Consider the following 22,085-nt stretch of genomic DNA (forward strand, 5'->3'; position numbering starts at 1 on the left):
WAAWAWAMACWSYRYAWWRWKRWSAMWAKARRWKYTGAGTTTTTTCTTTTGTTGTTTTTTTTTTTAATAAATCCAACACCGTGACATTACATGACACTTTATTTAAAATACAAAATAACATCATATAGGGAGACTTTTACACACAATACATACAGGCAAGACTAGTTTTCTAAGAGTCCTGTTTTAAAGGAGGACGGGGTCACAATCGGTTCCTACTGAAGTCGTCGGGGGGGTTTGTCTTCCAGCTGGTCTCCGTCTCGGCCAGATGTCGTGGCGAACTCTGGCTGCTGGAGCGTCTCGCCTTCGCTGGCAGTACTTGAGATGCATATGTGGCACTGGGTTTCTATGGTAACTGACATGGGTTGTGCTGGCTGCGTTGGTAACAAACACCCCTGAGAAAGTAGAGAAAGTATTCGGACTGATTCTGGGACGTCCTGCTCCGTGCCTGTGGTGATGTTAGTCGCTGGCAGTGCTGCTCTACTTGTCCTGGTAATCCAGCTCTCTCTCTTTCTCTTTTTCTCCTGCCGTTGTTGTTTTTGTAGCTGTGTTACAGTGCAACATGGAAGCAGAACTAGGAACTTTGTTTGTATGGAAATAATCCTACTCATCCGGTCTCRCTCTCTCTCTCTAACTGATCCGATCAAACATGGCGGCGCCGTCGTCGATGTCTCAAATCCCAGCCGAGGCGCGTCGCTCGAAACTCGCCAGCAGAGCCCCCAGCTTGGGATGGTTACCACTTGTTACCTTCTGAGATGTTCGTCATCTTTAGTGTATTTGATGTGGGTGTTTTCTGAGAGGGGGAACGGGTCTTGCTCTTCCCCCCGGTCGCCTCACACCTCCTCTGGATCCATGGGACCCTCGGCGCCCTGTGGGGCGTCGGAGTGGAGCCGCAGGATGGGCTTGTTGCACATGGGGCACACGCTGCGGATCTCCAGCCACTTGAGCAGGCACCTGGGAGGAGGAGACACAGGAGCAGCGTGTTTACTGCAGCAGTTCGCTTCTGCTTGAACGGTGGGGCTTCGTTCAAGAGATGAAGAAAAGGCATTTAGATGGAATATCGAGGTAGAAACAAAAAATAATAATTTAAGTGGGTAAATAATATTTTTTCCTTTTTTCTTGCATAGTTTTGATCAGAAATTTCCATCCACTCAGTGTCTACAAATGTCCATCTTAATATAAGGAATTAGAAACAATTACTTGTGATCAATCAAGTATTGATATGATTGTCAACTAATTTAGTAATCAATTAATCGTTTGCATACAGACTTAAAAAAAATTAAATTGCCAAAAGAACAACACCCTGAGACCAGTACTCAAGACAAAACTGCACGGAAAATGTATAAATTTAACATTTTAGATAAAAACCTTCTGTGTTAAAATGTTCTACCCAGAACTCCTTCAGTTTTAGCTTCACCTGGTACAAATTCAGTACAAAAAAAATCGATTAAGTACATCCATTTATTACTAGGTTAATCAAAAAATGAATAATTGGCGTTCAGGAGCGTTCAGTAAAGTAATGCATCTTAGGCAATAAAATGTGTATTGTATTTAAAAAAGAAAATTAATAATTTGTGTCTTTTAATGTATTTCTGATATTGCATAAAAAATTCCTTAAACAAGTTAAATGAAAAAATCTGCAGAATGTGCCTTTTTTTTCCAAATCCAGTTAATCGTCAGAATAATCAATAGAATAATCAATTACAAAAAGAATAGTTACAACTATGTTATAAATACTTAACTAGTCAGGCTCTATTACCAGTTATTACCCGATCATGAAATGATGCTGAGGCTGGTTTCTGATTCTGCAGAGTCCTAAATCCCTGTTTCGCTCTGTTTTTGGCTTCTGGACAAACTTATATCAGTTAAAACCTTCAGGAAACCTCAAATTTAAGTTCAGAAACGTCTCAGTTTAATCTCAGTTCATTCTGTTTGGGATCATAGCCTCACACTGGTTCATCTTCTGGTTCATAACAAGCTTGAGCCTGGGTTGTTCCAGGACTTAACCCAGTCTTCTCTGACACGGTTTGGGTCAGATGGTCGGAACCACGATGTTCCAACAGGTCGTCCGGATTGGTCGGACTAACATTTAGATTTTACACAGCTCCTCTACCATTCAGTTCCTTGTATATCACCATGCCAAGCTTAGAATAAGCTGAAAAACATCATGGAGACAATCCCCTCTATCCCTACTGATGAGGTTATTTTAGAAAACATTTTTGCGTCTGTTGCAAATACCAGGCAAATCTGTCTCTAAAAGCCTCATCAATCAGTAAATTTGAATAAAAATTAAATAAGTCTGACAAAATAAAACGTGGCTTTGAAACGCATCAAAACATCCGACTGACAGATCTGTAATTCCAGTCCGTCAAAGTCAGGTCAGAGGCTGTGACGAGGAGATATGCCGTTCCTTTATGTGAACGCGTGCGGCGGAGCCTGAACGGTCCGAGGCGCTCGGTTCATGGTCACAGATCCCTGAAGCATCAAACAGGGATCAAAAGCCTCTGGGGAAAAAAAAAAACACCTTTTGAAATGCTGGAGCATGTTCTGAAATCATCCCTCATATTTTCAATCATTCGTCCACATTCACAGCAGCACTGGAAATGATGCTCGCTGATTTTTACTGTCAATAAGACATCTGGTTTGTTTTATTTTTTTTTTTGATTTTCTGAAATCAAGTGTTTACAAAAACAGGAGAACGAGATATAAAATGCAGCCTGATTATTTGACTCAAACAACGAGCATCTGTCTCAGATCATTATGGCCAATAACAGAGAGGGAGACCAAAGTTTCAGCAGAAGTGTGATGTGTGAAAAAATGATGATGTCTTACCTGTTCATGCGTCTTATAACGGTTTAGTCTTCCAATAAAGAGAAGGCTAAACCGAAGAAAATGAGAATCTGACATATTTTAGTTTAGTTTCAGCTCATCTCAGCTCAGACACAGACAGCAGTCTCTGCTTATTAGCAGCTTAGAATGGGGATGCCAACAGAGCTGACATATGACATCACATAGGTCTCCATAGAGCAGCCCAGGAGCCATTAGTGGCCCTTGGACTAATTTTCCCAAACTGCAGAACCACGTCTACCCGGAGACTGYTACTGAAAAGCCGACTTTGACGTGCCCAAATCGGCTTTTGCTGAATTAATGAAACTTGACTACAAATGTAGCAAGCATTCAGGAAAAAAACAAAACAAACGGTGACCCTAATTCTCTTCTCACGACTGAGAGTGGAGCTAATCTCTCTCCAGAAGCCTTCAGAGCTCAGCGACACTCACTTCTTGTGAAATGCATGTGAGCACGGACACACGCCCAGTTCATCTCGGGTCCTGAATTCTTCCAGGCACACGGCGCAGGTTTGCTGCATCAACGGAAACAGAGCGGGTTAGTTTAAGGGAAAAGAAGGACGAAACATTCCTCAGTGTGCCACAGAGAGAGAGCATCGTGCAACTTCAGGCTGTCTCTTTCCGTCCAGCGGGCCATTTGTTTTCTCATTTCACAGTAATTTAATTTATCTCTAATGAACAAACAGGCCATTGTAGAGAAATTGCGATCTTGCTTTGTTTCCAAGCAACAAGACCAGTTGGACACATAAATAATACAAGAAAAAAAATGTTTCCCTGAAAATATATACGTAAATCCTGTTCCTCCAAGCATCTAGAAATTGTACCGAAAACTTCTTGTATGTTGAGGTTCGAATTTAAAGACGATTCCAAACTGTTTCGTTGTTCTGCAATCCAAATTATTTTGTTAATTCGTTTCCCTAATTCAAGTGAAAATACATTTTAAACAGCTATTATAAATTTCTATGCTGAMATGTTTCTTATTGATCTCAGATGATATTATAACCTGAAATGTTTCCATTAGCTGTATGTGGAAAATCATTATAATTAACAGAAATAACAGCTTAAAAACACCAGTGTGTGTTTATTTAATCTGCATAATAATTTCACTTAGTGAACCGAGTGACTAAAATCAATGCATTTCTCAATAATATTCCAACTGGTTGAAAATGACTGCATGTATGGACACTGTAGAATACAGCAATGCACTGCTGTCATTSTAACAGTCACACRTTGTGCAGATGCGCTCACATTGAATTTATTTAAAGGCATCTCCACCCTAATTAATGCAGTACGGCCAACTAATCACGCCTGAAAGGAAAAGCTGATTGAGTTAACCCGACTAAACAAACACACCCAGCTCATGATGGATCATCTGAGCTCTTGTGGAAAAGTATTCTGGCTAAAATAAAATAAAAAATAAAAAAAAAATCAAGCTTTTACGGAAAAARGGACTCACTCCGAGAAGGCTCAGCTTCTTGCTGGCTCCTTTCAGCACCACCTGCAGTGAAGAAAAACGAGAGCGAGGAGAAAATGTTGGATGTTTTCTTTAAAGCTCTTCTCGTTCTCCCAGTGCAGGAGCCATGAGCTTAGTGSAGAAAGCCAAGAACGTTATTTCCTCACACAGTCGCTTCCTTTTACCCCTTTCACACATTTGATAAAAACCAGGGAGTAAATGCCGACACACAGGTGGAGTCAAGGCCAGTTATTAAAAGCGTAACACGGTGGACTTCACATGAATTTATAACATCCTTCAGAAACCTTGTAGGTCTGAAACGACTAATTCAGTAATTGATTAATCGCTAACTGACTCAATGCATATGCAGACTCAAAAATAGGAAATTTGATCAAGAAACAACAGGGTCAGTGCAGCAATTAAGCTAAAACTATACAAAAAAAAAAAAAAACCCTGTTTGAAAACAGAATTAAACTGTCTATYTGGAGCTTTATTTTTAACATGTTAGGGAAAAAAAGGCTTAAGTAATTAAATGACAAAATCTGCAGAGTGTGCCAATTTTTTTTTATCTGAATAACAGTCATAATAATCGAGTCCTTGTGTTACGCAGTCCCTCACAGTGACGGGTCTGGGTGCGACGTACCTCGTTGTAGCTGAACTGCTCCCTGGTTCCTTGCTGTTTTAACCTGAGGGAGACACAARAGAGGATTACGCTGCCGTCTGCACAGGGACAACTGCATYGGGCTCCTGATATGACAGGTCTACACTGAAATGTGTCCGGTTCAGTCGAAGCGGACGTAAATCGCAAGGCTAACTGTCARTTGTTCAGAAGCTCTTTAATAAAGTTAAAAGCAGAAGAGTTCAGCCGTCATGCGCTGATTAAAGATGTAAGGGAGGGTTGGTGTTGGGTTTCACCCGGCCAGACTTTCTCCTGTGGGGTGAGCGTTACAAGCTGTCAATTAAAAGGCATATTTGTTGATTCTCCTCTTAAAGTTGTATCAAAAGCCTTTAAAAAGTTTCACATTTTGCAGTAGTCTGACCTTTTGCTAAAAATATTGAGCAAAATCTTCAAGTCAAGTCATTTATTTGGTAGAAATCCCATGTAAAGAATAGATATTTCAACAAAATCACCAGTGACACAATTTTTGTAAGAATCAATTTCTAAATAAATTTTACTGAGCTCATATTTTATTCTTGTTTTTCTTTTTTTTGAGTTTATAAAGAGTTTCTAGGAAACTCCTTTGAATAATCCACAGCTTTCTGTTTTCCTGAGGCACAAATAAAGAGATTATRGGGGAGTTGTAGTACCATGTATTAAAATAGGGAGTGCTAATAATCATGTCACTTGTGATTTTGTCAAAACCGATCTTTTTTTTTTAACATACCCAAATGGGGAGGTACTCATATTGAAGGTTGAATATTTGTCTGCATTGCTTTGAATTTGTAGGACTTTTACACGTCTTTTACCAGACCAGGCAAGAAATTTTCTCAGGTCTGGRTCTGTTGAAAGTTGAAGTAGGTAGTGAAAGGAAAGAAGAGGTAATRCTGTGCTCAGATTGGAAACTCTGAATTTTCAAGTCAAACTAAATGAAATYCCTCCACAGAAGGTTGAGAGCTTCTCACCACCGCTGATCTCAAATCCCAATATGGCTGCTGTGTATGTTGACTTCAGGGGGTAACAGGAACACACCAGTATTTGAAAAATACGTCACATCACAATGTCAGATCCCTTYATAATCATTTAAAATAAAAATAAATGCTGATATAGGATGTACTATGCAGTTATTTTTARGTAGAAAGAAAATTGAGGGTAAAACCCTGACATGAACCTACCTAARCTGGAAGTGTAATTCAGATGATGGCCACTAGGTGCTTGTTCCGACCCAGTATGTGGTGTTTCGTAAATTTCCTCAATTTCTAAACATCTCTGAAAGAACATGAAGCTCTTTTCTTTTTTCTGCATGTCTAATTACCAAACCGCCCTGTATTAATGTGCTCATGTAGTTTTCAGCCAACTGTTTTTGCAAATGTAAAATAGGCTTCAGTAATGATTATGGGAAAGATTTCAGATATTAAAACAATTCCATGTTAAGGAAATCAGACATTTTAATTATTTTTTTCAGACCAGACAGAGATAGTTTATTCTGAAAAAACTCAACATTGGTCTTATCTGATTAGCCGTTCCAGGTAGATTCCCAGTATACGCACACCACACAYGCACACACTCATAAYTAAGGGCATAAAAGACCAGTTAACCTAACATGGATATTTTTGAACTGTAAGGAAGCCAGAATACCCAGAAAGAATCCACACAGGAACGCCCTGCACCAACGAACCCCAAAGTCAAACACTAACGACTTTCCTGCTCGTAACGTTTCGCCCACACACCTTAGCAAGTGTCTTTTATCTGTTTTTTTTAAGGTAACTAGTAAGGCATGCTGTCTTGTATTTCCTGTTCTGGAGTGGTTAAGAGAAATAGCAATCTCTCCATCATGTCACATTTTCATGGCAGCAGGAAAAACAAATTGGGAAACACAATTTAAAGTCTGGACACATTCAGAATGACCAAAAAAAAGGTCAATTATGGCTCGACACCGTTAGCTTCATTTAATACACTGGAATGTCTTGAGGTGCCAATAAWTGCTGCACAGATGATTATTAAAGATAAATAGTTCTGTTTGTGGAATTATTTGTTTTCTAACAAATAAATATGAGGAAGTCGATGTTTTTTTTTTAAGTATGCGAAAAAAAAATGTGTAAAGCTTTTTATTCGCCTACCAGCATGAAGGGCGTGCATRAAGATATTGAGAAACAGTCACAGAACTAGTTTATATACACCAATTGTTTTTTTGTTTGTTTCTTTAATATTTCTCTAATAACTCTTTTTTTTTGGTCTGGCTTCCTCCTCATCAAACTTGTCGCCTGCTTTGTCTTTCTGCCCTCTGGGAACGGACAGGTGTCACTTAGTGGCTTTCGCAGACAGCGRCCGCCTGCTCAGTCTGACGTGCGCAGAAAGCGAGAAGACCGAGGCAGCGGGGATGTGGCTGAACATCAAAGGACGAGGTGAAAGGTCTCAGTTTGCCAAGTTCATGCAAATCCACCCGCAGAGTTGGTGAGAAATAATTTGCGAGCGAGCGACAAACGAAGCCGAGTCACCTGCTGCTTATTTGAACAAAAGGTTACAAACATAAAATAGCTGGTTTTGATTTTAGTGGAGAGTGAGATGAATACCCATCCTGAAAATATTTGCTTGACTTCGTCTGCTTTARCCGAATCTATTTTCAGTYAGATTATATTTTTYCACCTACTGGATGAACGGCCTTACCTGAAAAGGTAGCAGCAGAAGATGAGGCTGAGCATGAAGACGAAGAGGCCGATGCCCAGGACGATGACATAGATGTTGAGGGGGAGGTGGTAGATGTCAGACGTCATGCTGCAGTAGTGTTCAGAGCGATGAAAACTCAAACCACAAAGGCATCCTGCCAAGAAGAGCGTTCAAATGCACAAGTTTGTCACTCGGTACGTTTGTGACGCCAAAGCTTTCCCTTGTTCGTTTGTCGTTTCAAATGAGGAACTGCAACCTACTGTGTTACTTTTTAAAAATATGTCTCTGCATATGTTTACTGTATTAAAACTGACATTGTGTTGCCAGGAACATTGACGTAAACATGCTTTCTGCKGCAACTTTTTCCTCACAATTTTTGTGAGATCTCCTTTAGTGTTTATAAAGTGAGCCGTACCATATTTTGATTACAAAGAGCCAGAATGGAGTCGCACATTATTAGAAATAGAGCAAAAATGCRATGATGTTGTTAACTGTTTATGACCATTTACAAAAACTGAATAACCAACAAAAACTGGTGTGTTCATTGTAAACACAGTGTGTAGATAGTGATTTGTGGATCACAATGCAGACTGTTTCCATCCGAGCAACATGGCTTACTAAAAAGTCGGTTCTGGTAAAAGTGAACAAATCGATTCACAATATCGACAATATCGATACCAAGTCTGTATMGGTTTTGTTGCAATATCAGTTGTGATGAGATTGATAATTTAGTTTCAGATTCCTTCTTGAAATGTTTTATTTATTGTGGTATTCTAGTTTCTGAACTGAACCGCAAAGAAGATTTCAATTTGAATTATTCTCAATCTATAAAACAATACACACACGTTTAAAGTATTAGTTGGGTTTTAACAAAGTAATTCAAAGGAGAAACCACAATAACTCACAAAGGTCAGAAGTTCGATAATATATAATGCTTAGATAATGAGTATTGGGGTCGGGAATACTGCCGTATSAGATCGATACCAAAATAAGCACACCTCTAGCATCGGCCCTTATCTGGCATTTCAACGTAGAAGATAGTTTCTCATGAATCTCAAAGCCCTCCTGAAACAATATAACATTAACAACACATCTAAAACCTAAAACACCAGAGTCCACCAACAAACAAATCCCCCATCCTCTTGGTGCTGACGGGTACAAAACGTCCTGTGGATTTAAACGCAACACGCAGGTGTGTCCGGGGATCTGTGCCTGGCACTGCGGTGGCAACCGAGGCGCTCGCAGGATTGAGCGTTAATTGCCTGTGAACAAGACAAACATGAAGGATGGACAGCACTTCTGTCACGACACCATCTGTTCCACAGAATCTTCCGAGATGACTGGCAGAGTGTGAGTACAGGCGTGTGTGTGCGTGTGCGTGTGTGTCAGAGTGTGTGGGGGAGGCCGTGTGGTTGGGATTTGTTGCCGGGGAAGTGGGGGTGTGCTAAACAGAACGTACTCTCAGGAAAAAAAAAAAAAAAAAAGCACCATTTGGTCAAACCATAGAGGAAGCCCCACTTCCACAGACCACATGTGTTCCTATTAATTTGCTGTACAGGATGCTGTTTGCCAGCCTCTAAGTGACCATGTGTCACTCTTTACAGCGAGGGAATGGGTCCAGCGTGCAGGTTAGAGGGGGGGTAGGAGATTTATGAGGGTACTGGGTCAAGTAGGGACATCCGAAGGGAGAGTCAGACCTTACGCAGTTTTAAACGAATATACATTGTGTGTACACAAAACCGACGACACACGGCTAGTGATCCGTTTGAGATTATCGGAGATATAAGGTGGGAGAAATATCAACATTTAATGCTTTCACAGCAGATTTTGGGGAGAGGATATTTTGTGTTCTTAGGAACAAACACGTCAAGATCACATTTCAAGGGTTAATCCGTGTGAACGGCGTGAAGGTTTGGTTTGATTTGGTTTTAGCAGCCGGAGTACGGGTAACTGGAYCAAGCCAAGCTGATATGGGTTAATCAGGCGGGCAGCTAGCCTGCAGTCCGCTGCCTTRCAGTCATGCGGTTTTTATGTTTTCCAACTGTAGTGTGAAAATAACAGCAGTTTCATAAGACCTACCAACGACGCTCCTTTTGGTTTCCGCAACATGACTATTAAAAATTTCTTGGGGGTGTTTTTGCGACTAAAAATATTTCCAAACAGCCAAATGTGTCTGTCTTCTAGTTTTTCTTTTGTTTTTTTTTTTCCTCAAGCCAGCGGACCTGCAGTGTGCAACCTAAGACAACAGGTACCAGAAAATAATAACACGAGAGGTGTAAAATACACATATCCTTGAATTCTGCTATATCGCACATGTATTAGCAGCTACTTCCTGCTTTACTTCAATCTCGTCAGTCAGGTCCGCAGACTGCCACCACCTCGCCTGTGTTTACTGGTTGGCGGTGAAATCCACTCACTTACCGTTACACCATTGGAATGGTTGCATGAAATTCGACTCCCAAGGCAGCAGCAGTGAATTCAGGGCCCTGTCAGGAGAAGAGACTGGAGAAACGCCAGAAGCAGTGGATCCGGAGGCTCAGATGCCGTAACTTGTTTCTGTCTTAGCGAAGGTTTCTCTCCCTGACCTGGATCTTTGCGTTTGCTCCTTCAGAAACAAGTCATGGGAGATTTTCAGATTCCAAAAATCCTCAGGAGGTGTGGTTCTTTTTTGTTGTTGTTGTTGTTGWAGTGGTCGTTGTTGGCTCAGCAGTCCGGATTGCTGCACAGCATTCTCCCAAATCTGGATTAACCACTCCGGGGTTGAGTTTTGGGTCTGGGGACCTCAGATGTTTCTGAATGATGTCACCAAAGGAGAGAGAAGAAGAAGAAAACAAAGAAACATGGCTGAGAACAAACAGGAGCAGAGGCCTGGTGAAACGAGTGAGGACTTGTTATTGTAAAAAAAAAAAAAAACCTCACTCAGTCATAAACAACAAGCAGCTTGCAAACAGGAAATACTCACATTTCTAACAGGGAGAAAAGGGAAAGAGCCTCCTTGACTTCACTTTGCGTCACTTTGCGGTGTCGTCTCCTCTCTCCCCCCCCACCACCACCACCACAACCTCTCACCAGTTACAATGACATCCAGCGTTAAAATGACAAAATCCTCAACGAAGGCAATAATAATCCAACATTAATCTGCGCTGTTGTCTTCCTCCTATAAAGCAGCTTTTTCTAACAGGGGATTTTCACAAGTCTCACCCCCTCTCCGGTCTCCTCCTCCTCCAGTCCTCCGATCTTGCAGTCGGTGCTCCTCCTCGGCGACGAAGGCAGCGATGTTCTCCTTCTCCAAGAGCAAACAAAGTGAGGACAGCTCCATGCAGTCACCAGCAGTCCTCTACAGCTGCTGTGTGTTTGTGTGACACTCGGAGAAGATACGTGCGTGTGTTTTGTTTGTGCGTAGGGAGGGGGATCCTACTCTCCCTCTAACCATCTGCTCCTTCGATTAAGACAGAAAGAAGAAGAAGAAGAAGAAGAAGAAGAAGGGGAAAAAAAATCTGAGACAAAGGCGGAGTGTGTTTGTCAGCCTCTCACACCTCCAGCTGGCATTGTCATGGCAGGCTCCCCTCTTTGCTCCTTGTTTTTTTTCAGTCCATAATGGTGCCTGCAGTTTGCCTTTTTTTTTCTCCCCCCTCTTCTTTCCTCTCCCTCGCTCCTCTCTCTTGCTGCTCTGCTTCGGGTTTGTAAACAGATCTCTGCTCATGTGACCAGCCGTTTTGCCTCGCAACTCTCTTCTCCGTCAGCCCTCCCTCGCAGCCTCCGTCCTCCAATCTGCAGGCGGAGGCCAGCCAGAATGAGCCAGACGTTGACGAATGGGGGGACGCCTGCGAGCACGACGACGATGGCGGCGTGCGTGCGTGCGTGCGTTTCTCGTCCACCCCTCCACCACTCTCCCTCCTCCATACACTCCCATGCATGTGTGTGTGTGTGTGTGTGTGCGTGTGTGTGTGCGTGTGTGTGTGCGTGTGTGTGTGTGTGTGAGTGAAAGAGAGAGAGAGACTTGCAGCAAAGTCAAGAGAGCCCAATGTTACGCGCATGACTGATGTCCTGACAACCAAAACAAAGCAGTGTGTGTGAAATGGAGGTCAGGTAGGGAAGAAATGATTTCAGCCTTAAAAATAAAAAAAAGCTACGAAATAAACAGAAATCTTAAGCACTAGGGAGAATTTATGAAAAGATATTAATAAAAAAAAAAAATKCAGGCAGAAAAATCACAAGCTGGACACACCCCCACACCAGCAGGCCTGGCTGCCAATCCGCTGAGGAGAACAGCTGCTGGGCTATCGGGCAAGGAGATGGTCAAGGGGAGGGCTGCTCCAGTAATCCCCAGGGGGCATAGAGGGAGGAAAGAGAAGGARGGAGGGAAGAGGAGGAGGRAAGGAAAGAAGAGTCAGTGGGATGCATGGCATTTCCAACACCCCTCCAACTCTCACACCCTAGTAAAATACGTGGTKTGAACTTAAAAAGTAGCCCTCCAAGACTCCGTCTGAATTTCTCCCATTGACTTGGATTTCTCTGGTAGCGTTTCAAACTGGCCAATCAGCACGCCGAAGGAGAAGTTGTGATTGATGGAGTCGATTTTCTGTGCTGGTATGGAATTGAAGTCTGCCTGTAGTTTTAGCAATGGCAGCGGAGGAACTGAGCGAAGCCGTTCAGGCCGCGTTGACCACAACTCTAAATTAACATCTTCTATAAAGAAAAYGGTGTGACAATGACAGACAGAAACAATTTTGAGAATAGCACCACCAGCTAACAGCTGCAAACAAAGCCAAAGTTTACGTCTGCTTTTGAACGCCCTGTCTGTGAGAAGCTACAGGGTCATTTTCACAGTTTCTTATTAGAACTGGACCGTATTTGATCTTCTACAGTTCAGAGATGGTTTGGGTAGTTATACACTGAACAGAGGTTGTTGCCTTAAGAACCCCTTATCTTGTATCAACTTGTCTTGAGAGCTAGTTTCAATTCAGTCAATTTTCTGACTGAATTGTTGCCATGAGGCTAAAATTAATGAAGAAATTTTAACTCTTCCCTTTTTACCGTTGTTTTAAACTGCTGTTTCTGTGAGAAGCATCTGACTCAGCGCTCTGAGGCTTTTGACACTTGATCCTCTAATGGTCACCCTGACCATAAGCTCAGACTACKTTGAGAAAAATGTTTTCTTTTGCACATTTGTGGACTGACAAGAATATTTGACTGCTGTGGATTTAGAACAGCTAATTGAAAGAAAACCAGATTAGCCCTTTATTGACTTGTCTTAGTTCCTGCAACAGCTGGATGAGCTGCAGTTCTAAAAACAAACAAAAAAAAGCCTTGATATCGACTCATAGTAARAATCCTGCTTTATAGCATGAAGCAGCAGGTACAAACCAATTATCAACGATTCTGACAGGTTGTATCTAATTAAATAAGTGCTTCAAGTATTACTGTGAACATGTTCCTTCCATATAAAATTGAGGAGTACAATGTTGTTGGTTTGCATTTCTACTTGGAGTTTGCAATGTTATTAAAAACCCACTTGCAGCTGAAATGTTTTCAATCAGGACTTGATGTCTGATGAAGACAAAATCAAACCCAAACTTATGGAATAGAAAGAGAAGGAAAAACGACAGTGGCCCAAACATTAGTCATTTTGTTTCATTTCAGTAAAACGCAACTAAATTCTGCTAACAAACATAATTTTATGTCATCGCCTTCTCCAGTAGTTTGTCAGTGACACAGAGTGATTTTTATAGTGCAATGGCATTTACCCATGAGCACTAAAGGACAGCTGGGTTATCTGGACAGATGCGTAAATGCGCAGCTAAACACACTACATGCATTGCTGCTYGTTTCRTTCCAAGGCTGCAGACTGAACTTGCTGCTGCCAGACGGCAACAGGTTGGTGGTTTTAGAAATAGCACGCACTCTTGTGAAACATGGTTTTCAAGACATTGAATCAACAACTTCCTGAGTTCACTCCGATAAGCATATTCAGCCGCAACTGTGAACATGTAAAAAAAAAGGGGGCTTTAAACAACACTTCCAATAAGAGATGTAAAAAAAATAAATAAGAAGTTGTGTGTCACTGACAATAACAAAAAAAAAAAAGGAAGAAAAAACACAAAGAGCAAACAAGATGCAAATCTCAACCTTGTTTTCATTCTCACTTGTAAATGTTCTGGCAGCCACATTCCTTTGTTTTTGCATAAACTTTACATTTCCTTTGAAGTTAATAAAGTTGCAATGCAAGGATTTCYAACTCAGAAGTAAAAAGGCGGACACAACATTACTACATCCGGGAACGTATATCATTTCTAAGCGTTATTGTGTAACGTCTGCTTACAGCTGACAAAGTGACGTTGAATTCAGCTGTTTCACTGTAACCCACGCGGGTCTGGACATTCAAACAGTCGTTAGTGGTAAAAGTGAGGGCTTTCCGGTGTGCAGCATTAACTAAGTGTGAGCTATCAGTTTGATAAAACAGACTTTTATTAGCCATGTGTAATTTACAAGATTTACACAAGCAAGCTTTCTGAGAGGACGGAGTGCTTTTCTGAGGTCAACAAAGAGTTAATCCCTTTGCTAATACTAAAATGACATTTTAAGTGAGTCAGGGCCAATTTACAACTGATTGCATGTTAAGTTTTCTGTTCTTTGTCATAGAACTAGGATTAATTCATTGAGTTTAGATGTCTTACATAATTCATAGGTCAGAGTGACGCAGCGTAACAGAAGATATTCCTCTGAAAAGGACCAGATCCTGAACTTAAATGATGGCAGAAACAGTAAAAATTGAGAGAAAAGCTCTGAAGAGCCTTCAGGAACCTGTAAGAAATATTGACCAATGTAACTTTGAAAGAAGAAAAGAAAGTCTAACTGAATGGAAGCAAAATATGAAGAGATGGGCAATGACTGCAGACTTTTTCATAGTAAGAAAGTCTTTTTCCTAAAGGCTACATCTCTGGAACACAGTGAGAGCTCATTTGTAAGCGTTTTATCTCAGTTTTCTTCAAACCTTACTGTAATACACGGCCCATTCCCTTTTTTTGGTCTCGTGGGCGTGTCCGTTTGCGAACCCATTAAATCCCTCGTTTATCTTCCCGTTCAGCTTGCTGCTGTTTTCGCCGTCCATCTGGTCCTTCCTCAGAGCCAGCGCCGGCTTACTCGTGTGCCAGTTCCACAGGACCTTGTTCATGTCGTCCTGGGCCCTGATGCCCAGCAGCTTGTCTTCGTCGCTTCTCTTGTCCTCGCCTTCGTCGCCGCTGTCGTCCTGGCCGGAGCGATGGCAGTGGAGGCTCTGCATCTCGCCGCTGATGTTCTCAAAGTACTGGTGGATGCAGACTTTGGCGAAGCTCTTCGCATGCTCCTTGCAGGTCTCGTCGAACATCTTGCGCTCGATGTCGATGTAATGGGACCAGTATTTGGTTTTGAGGAAAGCGGCTTGGGTGAAGCATGGTCTGATGGCCCGGATGAGGAAGGCGGTGAAGGTCATCATGAGGAGAAAAATCCACCCACACGCCTGTAAAGAGCCGAGGTTTTTACATTAGCAAACGGACTGCATTTGCTTGTGATAGAGTTCTTCTTAATCTTCCCACTTGGTAACGTGGAAATAACACATCCTACAGGCTTCCTGCAACCTTCACAGCTCACCAACTTCATTTATGTTACAAACATTTCATTTGCAAGATATGGGACTTCTGAGGCTGCGCTTTTTCCCTGAGGCTACTCAGAGACCTAAACAACAGTGCGGGTGTTTTATGGGAGGACCGAAATAGGTCTCGGTTTCATGAATAACACATTTAGGGACTTATGGAAAAAAAAAAAAAATCCCAAAAGTAAATGTAACCAGTGAGGGATATTAGAGGTAAAACAGAATCACATTTTCTTATGAGGAATTGAAAAATATCTCAGCTGCTAGAATTTTAATCACCCAGGCGACGCGTTAGCCCCAACTTTAGAACACACAGTAAAAAAATTAACAATGAAATTATAAATTTTGATCTACTTTAAATGTCCCTGTAACTGAACAAATTGGTTGATAAAAATAACAACTTAGCTAATAAGAGTTTTGCCAATTTGCCCTGATATTTTACCTCCATGCTGTTAAGTTGTTCTTATTGTCTTATTGCCTTTTAAAATGCTTTTTTATGCTTGATTGTACCACTGTTGTGTATTTTACTCATCCTTAGTTGTTTATTTAGTTCGAGGTGTTGGAAATGTGCTATATCAAATGATGTGTCACTGACATTGATAGTTTGACTTTGGGTTAACAATAAAATAACAGCAGCTCATTTACAGTCACTGCTAAGTCAGTAATTAATCTAACTGTAAACAAGGAGGATGCAGGTAATGTCATGCTGCCATCATTTAGGATTTTTTATCACTTTTCTTGTACAAACAGGAGTTGTCTTCTTATCTTGATTGGAGATATTTTGTATCTGTTTTGACAGTTGAGGATAGAAATGGTTTTATACAATCTGCTCATAGTTTGATAAAGTAAATGTGGTTTTATGAGTTATAAATGGAGGAAACTGAGTGATTTCAGTTTAATCTGGGGGCCATAATTTGTCCTAGTTCATACATTTTATCTGACACTGATAGGGATGAGAACCACAATCACTGAAAACAGATTAGCAAACTAAACTATACGGGGCATTTGAGTATGAACATTAGTAGGAATAATTCATCAAGTGAAATAGCGTAAGACACAATTGTTAAGTGGGCACAAAATGACTTGTTCTCAGTTGCAGAAATTACTCAACGAAGAGACAAAGTAGTTAATATCTCAGTCGCCACCCTTCATCATTTCATATCTTCTGAATCCTTCGTTTTTGGTTGCTGCTTCATATTGCATGTCTTCACCAAGTCCACTTCATTACGGTGTACCTCTAAGTTCAGCTTTAGGGCCTTTCTTGTATCTGTGGCACATTCCCCGTCTCTGGCACATTCTGAGCAGAGGATGATCAGTTGCAGATCTCCTTCATACCTCATGAGGTTTCTTGGACTCCGTTTTAAGACACACTTTTGTTTTATGATCTACACGTTTGTATCTTGGAAACTACTAAAGGTTTCCAAACACAGAATAGGAGGGTGTAATACCCACCAGTATTACACCCAATCCTGCATGATCTGTAAGGGACTTTCTACAGCTTTGGGGAGCATTCATGATGTAGTGACTTTAGACAAAGCACAGACGGCAGCAGCTGTTTAGTTCATGGACAAAGCCACCAGATCATCCTCCAGACTCTACACTGTAAAAAAGAAAAAGAAAAAATGTCTCTAATTTATGATAAAATACCAGCAGCTGTGGTTGCCAGAATTTAACGTATAAAATTCTGGCAACCACAGCTGTCAGTATTTTACCGTAATGTAGCAATTTCTTGTTTTTTTTTTTTTTTTTTTTTTCAGTGTACCTGACCTGAGCAATATGTTGAGCAGCACAACCATCATTTGCACTTCTGTGTGAAGATTGTGACTGATATCAAAGTCCTAAAGGAGGTAAATCAGGAACACACAACTTGTGCATTTTATTTGTGTGAATGCCTCAAGCTGTGTGACCTGGGCTTTAGGTTTTCTGTGAAAAGGCAATGTGATCCATAATGGGAGTTTTGTGGTTGTGTCTTTATTGTGAAGTTTTGACTTGAAGGGGGTTTAAGTTGCTTCGACGACGTAAAAAAGTTGGAGGGATGAACATTTTTCTTGAGTTAAGCCAACAAACTCATGCACATCAATCATACATCAGAATATGGAAACTCTTGCAGCTTTTACGTCTTGTGTTAACTCTTAGGAAACATTTGTCAACACTTTGAATAAGTGCTTCCATTCTGGACGGCTCAGACATTCCCAGCTTCCACATTCAWGTGGTATTTTTGAAATAATAATAAGAATAATTTTCTGTTAATTTTTTTGGATTATCCATTTTGTGGTTTCATGTGTAAACATAGTTTTACTTTGTTTACTTCAGGGACGGCAAAACAACAACCTTGTGATTTAAAAAAAMCCCCATATATCTGGTTTGCCTGGCAAATTGTCTCACATTACTTCTTCTTGTGTTTCATCCTGAGAAAAAGAAAAAAAAAACCCACCTACCTGTGATATACACTTGATGTACCGTGTCGCTGCCACTCTTATTTCCTGATGCTCAAACAGGTCTTTGCAGGGGATTCTGGCCAGCAGTCGAATCTTCTCCGTCTCCGACATCCCTTTGACAAAGCTGGAATTTCCAAACTTTTCGATATCCAAGTTGATGCTGAAGGCGCAGAGGAAGCTCTTCCCGTCCATGAGGGTGACCGACACCCACAACGCAGGGGCGATCAATGATCTCTGGGTGATTGAACAAAACATGTAGCGCAGGATTGTCGGATCCTTCGTCCGGCTCCCCGTGGGTCTTTTCCACTCCTCGGCGAGCACCGACACATTATTGTTCAAAACAAAGCCCAGCAAAAAGAACCATATGGGAGGGATGACAAGAAGCCCGATGCCGTAGGTGTAGTTGTATTCTGGCATGCAGGGGCAGCTGAACTCAAAGGCGGAGTACATCTGGGCACTTGCCAATGCCATGATGCCACAAATCCCGTTCATGAAAGACTCCTGGTTGGACTGGAGGAACTGGAACATCATACGAAACTTATCCATCGTGTGAGATGTGGTGGACGCTTCGGCTTACAGGCAGTGAAATTCCTGGAAAAAGGCTGTTTGAGAAGGATCAGATAGACAGCTCTTCTCATTTGATATGAAAAACAGTAGAGTTTGAACCTCCTTAAAAAAAAAAAACCTAAGTTGATACCAAGTTAGGTTTTTAATAATGTTCAATACTATTTAACGAGGTGAAAGCGACATTCTTCTGAGATTTTGATCCATATTGACCTGACAGCATGATGCAGTTGCTGCAGATTTCTCAGCTTTGCATTCGTGATGGGGAGATCCTTGTTGACCACATATAAAATTTGTTCTAATTAATTGCGATCTGGTGACTCTGAAGGCCATTGGGGTACAGTGAACTAGTTGTTCTGTTCAAGAAACCAGTTTGGTTCCTACACATCGGCTGTGACATTTCAGCGATACTCAGCTGGTACTAATGGGCCCAATGTTTGCCAAGAACAATTGCCCATACTTTTATGCTACCGCCACAAGGCTGAAGCAGTGATACAAGGCAAGATGGATCCTCGTTTACGTTGGCTACACCATATTCTGACAATAACATCTAAATCTCACAGCCAAAATCAAGGCTCATCAAACCATTGTTTTTCCAATTTATTCATTGTTCAGGTTTGGTAAGCAGGTGAAATCTGTGACCTTGGTTTGCTGATGTTAGCTGGCAGGAGTGGCACCTGGTTTGGTCTTGTCATCTAAGGGCTTCAAGTGTGATACACTCAAATATGGTATTCGTAAAATATTGTTTGTAAAGAGTGGCTATTTAAGCTACTGTTCCCTTTCTGTCATCTTGAACTGTTCTCCTCTGACATCAACACATTTTCATCCAGACAGCTTCTGCTCACAGGATATACATAATCTCTTCTTTGAACCTGAGAGATGTTTGTGTGCGAAAATCCTTGTAGGTAAGCAGTTTCTGCCCATCTGGCACAAACAACTACGCTACGTTCAAAGCCACTTGGTTTCAACATTCGACTTCACAATAATTGCGTGCCTAAACTCACTGAGCTGCCGACGTGTGATGGGCTGATTCAGGATTTGTGTTACATGGTAAATGGTCACGTGTACCTAATAAAAATGCTAGTAAACGTTCTATCAACCAGATATTAATATCTGATGGCAAAGTTATTATTAAAGCTATTATTTATTTTTTTATTAAGAAGAAACAAGTAGGAGATTTAAAGTTTTTGTTTATATCCACAGACTTAATAGTAACAGAAAATACATTTTGGCTGCGAAGCATTGCTGGATTTCACCAGACCCAAAGAAAATGCAGCAACTATTTACAATTTATCTGTAAGACATTTGTAATTTACTTATCCAACAACAAAGTTGAAGACAGAGATTTAGTTGAACATGTTGATGGTACACATATTTATAGACGCTGTTTTCGTATTAACTTCACACTTACCTTGTTATTTATACTTGGATAAACAGCTGGAAGGATAAACTTGTCATATAACCATAACGTCCATAGTGAGTGTCTTGCAGCTCCGTTCATACGCAGCATACATATGCACCTGGCTGACTGAGAAGTGATTCTCTGGTGATACTCAAAGCCGAGCTAAGCTCCTGTCATCAAGCCCCTCCCTTCACTGCGTTACAGTGATTTGAGAAAATATATTTTCTCGAAAGCAAACCTGACAAAGCCTGTGAATATCTTACACTGTTTATTTCAACCCCCTTTTAATTTTCTGCATTATTATATGAAAAGCAAAGTGTTTCTGTGTCAGTCCAATAAATCCCATCAGTGAGAGTTCCTGTATTGTTCCTGCGTCAACAAGCCAGACATGCAAACAAACGTTCAAACCATTCAAATATCTGTGGCTTTGGATGGAAAATTTGGTTGCAGTCACAGAGGTAAAGGGTGAATCTGTTTCCAATTGCTTGGAGAAGAAATGACCGTGAAACAGGTTGAAATAGTTTTTTTTTATATACATACATTTATCCATTTATTTATAGCACACAGGGGTTTCAATAGATATGGAACCACAAAATGAACTGGAGCTTGACAAACCAGTTTTAAGCCTGCAAGAAGATAAAAGGCAGCGGTTCACTCCACTGTTCATGGGCACCAGCCATTTAATACACTTGGTTCTGTCTGCAACCTGATACTTATTGTCAACACCAGGAAAATAATTTCTCTGAGTCCGAGATTTGTGTACACTGATTTTATGTAATGCGAACAGTGCTACATTAAGAAACGCCACCTTTCCATTGACACTCTAGTCAAAGATTGTAAAGGCTCACCGCCTGTTAATATGTTAAGGTAAATCTTTAAAACTAGAAATGCAACAAAACTTATTTAAAGCCACCAATAATATGGAGCAAAAACAAAATCACAGCATTTATTCAAATAACTCAAACTGACAATTATGAAAATTGTCAAGCTAACCCGTAGTCATGTTTTATCACTTTGAAAAAATGTGTTTGTTTAAAATATGTTTTGCATGTTGCTGAAATACATTATCTGTTCCTGGTTCTCCTTAAAACCTCCAGTAGTTAATAGTAAAGTTATGTTTTCTGTCTCTGGAACATGGCCTGTGATAGATAAGTTTCAAAATCAGTTAAATAACATTTACACATTTATTCAACTATACAAATATAGTTTTATACTTTTTTGGAGGGGGATATTACAGATGACCACATTTAACAGATTTTTGATCCAAACTTCTCACAGCTTTTTTATAGCTTAAAAACTGATTGGTTATTGTGGCTGCAAACAAAACAGGAATTACTATTTCATAGTGTTTACAGGGAGATATTTTTTAAAAGACTAATTTGTTTTAGATGAATTCTCAACATGAGCTTCTGAAACTCATCTACTGGTTGGATTAGTCTCAGATCAATAACAACAGTAAAAATCATAAGTTTTCTATTTAAATTTAAAACACTTTGAGACAGTTTTGGTACCTTTCAATGACAGAAGATACATTTTAAATCTGTGTGGGATCCTCATTATTTGGCATCACCTCTGCAGACTGCTCTGGAGTCTTTGCATTTGCATATAGTTGAAACCGGACAAATATTTACTCTGTTTAAAAAGAAACATAACCCATTTTTTCTCACTGCCTACGATTGAATCAGACTAAACTTTTTCTGTTTTAGGATGGCCAGGAGTGCCAGAGCTATTTTCTCTTTGCTAAATGTCAGAATAATGAGAGAAATTTGGATTTAACTTCAATTTTCTTTGTATTAGATTTGCCTTTTTAAACTATGTGACATGGGTCTAATGTTCCAGGTTTCTAGTGTTTGGTGTAAATTTGGCCCATTTCTCAAGAACTGCTCAGGTTTATAGGCCAGCTTATTGGCTCACGCCTGCCCACAAATCTTCTGATCAAACTGATCAGGGCTTTTTGATGGCCATGATTAGAACCGTTGTTGTTGTCATCAGAAGAACCATTTGTGCTCAAACTTTCACTTCCTGGCTGAAAACTTAGCTTCTTTTTACTTTTATTGTTTTAGTTTACAAACCTGTGGTCAAGATTTTCTGTACTCTTCCAACTTTAACAGGTTCTTTTGACATTTAGCAAACAGAGATAGTTTTAGTCTTCTCAACTAATCAAAAACAGGGGGAAAAAATGACTTTATGTCAAACACTTGGAAAAAAAAGTTGAGTGTTTAAACAGTGTGTGAAAACTTCTGGTTTAAGCCTATATAGCTGCATTATCTGAGTACACTTGGCACTGAATGTGACATAAAGTAGACAGTTTCAGGAAGTCAGATCGAACCTTTTACTTGTGCATATCGCCCAGGAAACTGTCGAAGCAGAACACATGGGGTTGCGTGAGCAGGAAGTAAGTTGAACCTTCAACTAAAATAGGAAGAGATC

The 22,085-nt window shown here is 40.5% G+C and overlaps 2 protein-coding genes across 3 annotated transcripts; both read right to left on the bottom strand.

Moving 5' to 3' along the window:
• Positions 1 to 81: 81 nt before the first annotated feature.
• LOC103465035 (RING finger protein 122) lies at positions 82 to 11,373 on the bottom strand. 2 transcript variants are annotated; one of them, XM_008409549.2, is made up of 7 exons: positions 10,823 to 11,373; positions 10,043 to 10,413; positions 7,622 to 7,775; positions 4,940 to 4,982; positions 4,300 to 4,341; positions 3,276 to 3,358; positions 82 to 951 (listed from the first exon to the last, which is right to left on the bottom strand). In XM_008409549.2, exons 2-7 carry the CDS (start codon positions 10,065 to 10,067, stop codon positions 831 to 833), a joined length of 468 nt encoding a protein of 155 aa, XP_008407771.1. In that variant the 5' UTR covers positions 10,068 to 10,413; positions 10,823 to 11,373; the 3' UTR covers positions 82 to 830. The 2 variants fall into 2 exon arrangements, with proteins under 2 accessions (XP_008407771.1, XP_008407762.1); XM_008409540.2 differs by having other exon boundaries at positions 10,584 to 11,373.
• A 2,205-nt stretch (positions 11,374 to 13,578) lies between these two features.
• On the bottom strand, positions 13,579 to 20,085 carry calhm1b (calcium homeostasis modulator 1b). The gene is made up of 3 exons (XM_008409528.2): positions 19,665 to 20,085; positions 17,690 to 18,291; positions 13,579 to 15,119 (listed from the first exon to the last, which is right to left on the bottom strand). Exons 2-3 carry the CDS (start codon positions 18,233 to 18,235, stop codon positions 14,610 to 14,612), a joined length of 1,056 nt encoding a protein of 351 aa, XP_008407750.1. The 5' UTR covers positions 18,236 to 18,291; positions 19,665 to 20,085; the 3' UTR covers positions 13,579 to 14,609.
• Positions 20,086 to 22,085: the final 2,000 nt, after the last annotated feature.

This window comes from Poecilia reticulata, linkage group LG1 (genome assembly GCF_000633615.1).
Source record: "Poecilia reticulata strain Guanapo linkage group LG1, Guppy_female_1.0+MT, whole genome shotgun sequence".
Taxonomy (NCBI): Eukaryota; Metazoa; Chordata; class Actinopteri; order Cyprinodontiformes; family Poeciliidae; genus Poecilia; species Poecilia reticulata.